Below are 1,475 nucleotides of genomic sequence, written 5' to 3'. Positions count from 1 at the left end.
ACATACTCACAAGTCACAAAAATCCAAAACCTAATTACCTGATTACTCTGCCAACTACTAAAGCTCTCTGATCATGTTCACACATGGTCATTTTTCGTTAGCTTAATTCTTAAATTTCCCTACCACGTTTAGTTTTTTTTAAAAATAACAATCATTGTACGTTCACTCAATAGTTACAAGTTGCAAGAAACAACTCATCAACCCACCTTTGGCCCCTCAAATCAAGCACCACAAGACCGCTATATAAGCCACTACTCCCTTCAAACAACTCTCATCTTCGTCAAAAACACTCCTAAACCCTAGTAGTAAAACTAGTGATCATAACAAAGACTTAGCTACTAGCTTCAAGAGTTTAAGATGGCTTCCAAAACTCCTTCTTCCATTGCTCTTTTCCTCATTGTCAATATCCTCTTCTTTTCACTCGTCTCCGCCTGCGGGACTTGCCCTGGTCCTAACCCGAAGCCAAAGCATCATAAGCGCAATCCAGGGCAAGGCCCATCACGTGGTTCTGGTGGTTCAGGTGGCTCTACGCCTTCTGGTGGATCCACTCCATCAGGCGGTGGTTCCACTCCCTCAGGTGGAACTACTCCTTCTGCTGGATCCACCCCATCAGGCAGTGCGTCATGCCCACGTGACGCACTCAAACTCGGCGTCTGTGCAAACGTACTCAACGGTTTATTGAATGTGACTCTGGGTCAGCCGCCGGTGACCCCTTGCTGTACTCTTCTCAATGGTCTCGTCGATCTCGAAGCCGCCGTGTGTCTCTGCACCGCGCTTAGGGCAAACATTCTCGGCATCAACCTCAATCTCCCCATCTCCCTTAGCTTGCTCCTCAATGTCTGCTCAAGGCAAGCTCCACGTGGCTTCCAATGTAACTAAGCACAAAAACATGATGCTTAGTGTTTCATATAGTTCTGCCTTTAATTTACTTCTGCATTCAAGATCCCATTGATCACTATTGTGTGATATTTACGTGTGTGCATGGATGATTAACTGCTTGTTATATTGTCCCTTCAATTATTCACTGTATGTTTCTTAGTCATGGTGCAATAGCTCCAAAGCTGTTGAATTAGTGTTCTTTACTCCATTGAGAAATTATTATATTTACTAATAATCATTCCTTCTAAACTTAATTCTTGTTTTTCTCTTAGTTTCTTTTTTTCCTTTTGAGTAAACTACTATTTGGTCTCCTATATTTAGCTTAAATCTCAATTTAGTTCTTAATATTTCAAATATCTTATTCTAATATCAAAAAGTTTTAAATAGATTGAATATATTGTCTTACTATTAAATTTAACTTAAATAATTAATGAAAGTTTTTATTATTAATAAATCAATTTTATATACTGAAATCGAATGTTATATTAAATTTTAAATATGTTAATTATTTATATTAAATTTAATTGTGAAATATATTAAATTCTTTTAAAATTTTATAGAATTGAAATAAAACGTTTAAAACGTTAGAAATTTAA

The 1,475-nt window shown here is 37.2% G+C and overlaps 1 protein-coding gene across 1 annotated transcript; it reads left to right on the top strand.

Annotated features, from left to right (window-relative positions):
- Nucleotides 1-264: 264 nt before the first annotated feature.
- On the top strand, nucleotides 265-1,133 carry LOC130971458 (putative lipid-binding protein AIR1). The gene has a single exon (XM_057897111.1). It carries the CDS (start codon nucleotides 358-360, stop codon nucleotides 877-879), a length of 522 nt encoding a protein of 173 aa, XP_057753094.1. The 5' UTR covers nucleotides 265-357; the 3' UTR covers nucleotides 880-1,133.
- The last annotated feature ends 342 nt before the right edge of the window (nucleotides 1,134-1,475 follow it).

The sequence above is a fragment of the Arachis stenosperma genome, chromosome 1 (genome assembly GCF_014773155.1).
Source record: "Arachis stenosperma cultivar V10309 chromosome 1, arast.V10309.gnm1.PFL2, whole genome shotgun sequence".
Taxonomy (NCBI): domain Eukaryota; kingdom Viridiplantae; phylum Streptophyta; class Magnoliopsida; order Fabales; family Fabaceae; genus Arachis; species Arachis stenosperma.
This window is presented reverse-complemented; position numbering and strand designations above follow the sequence as displayed.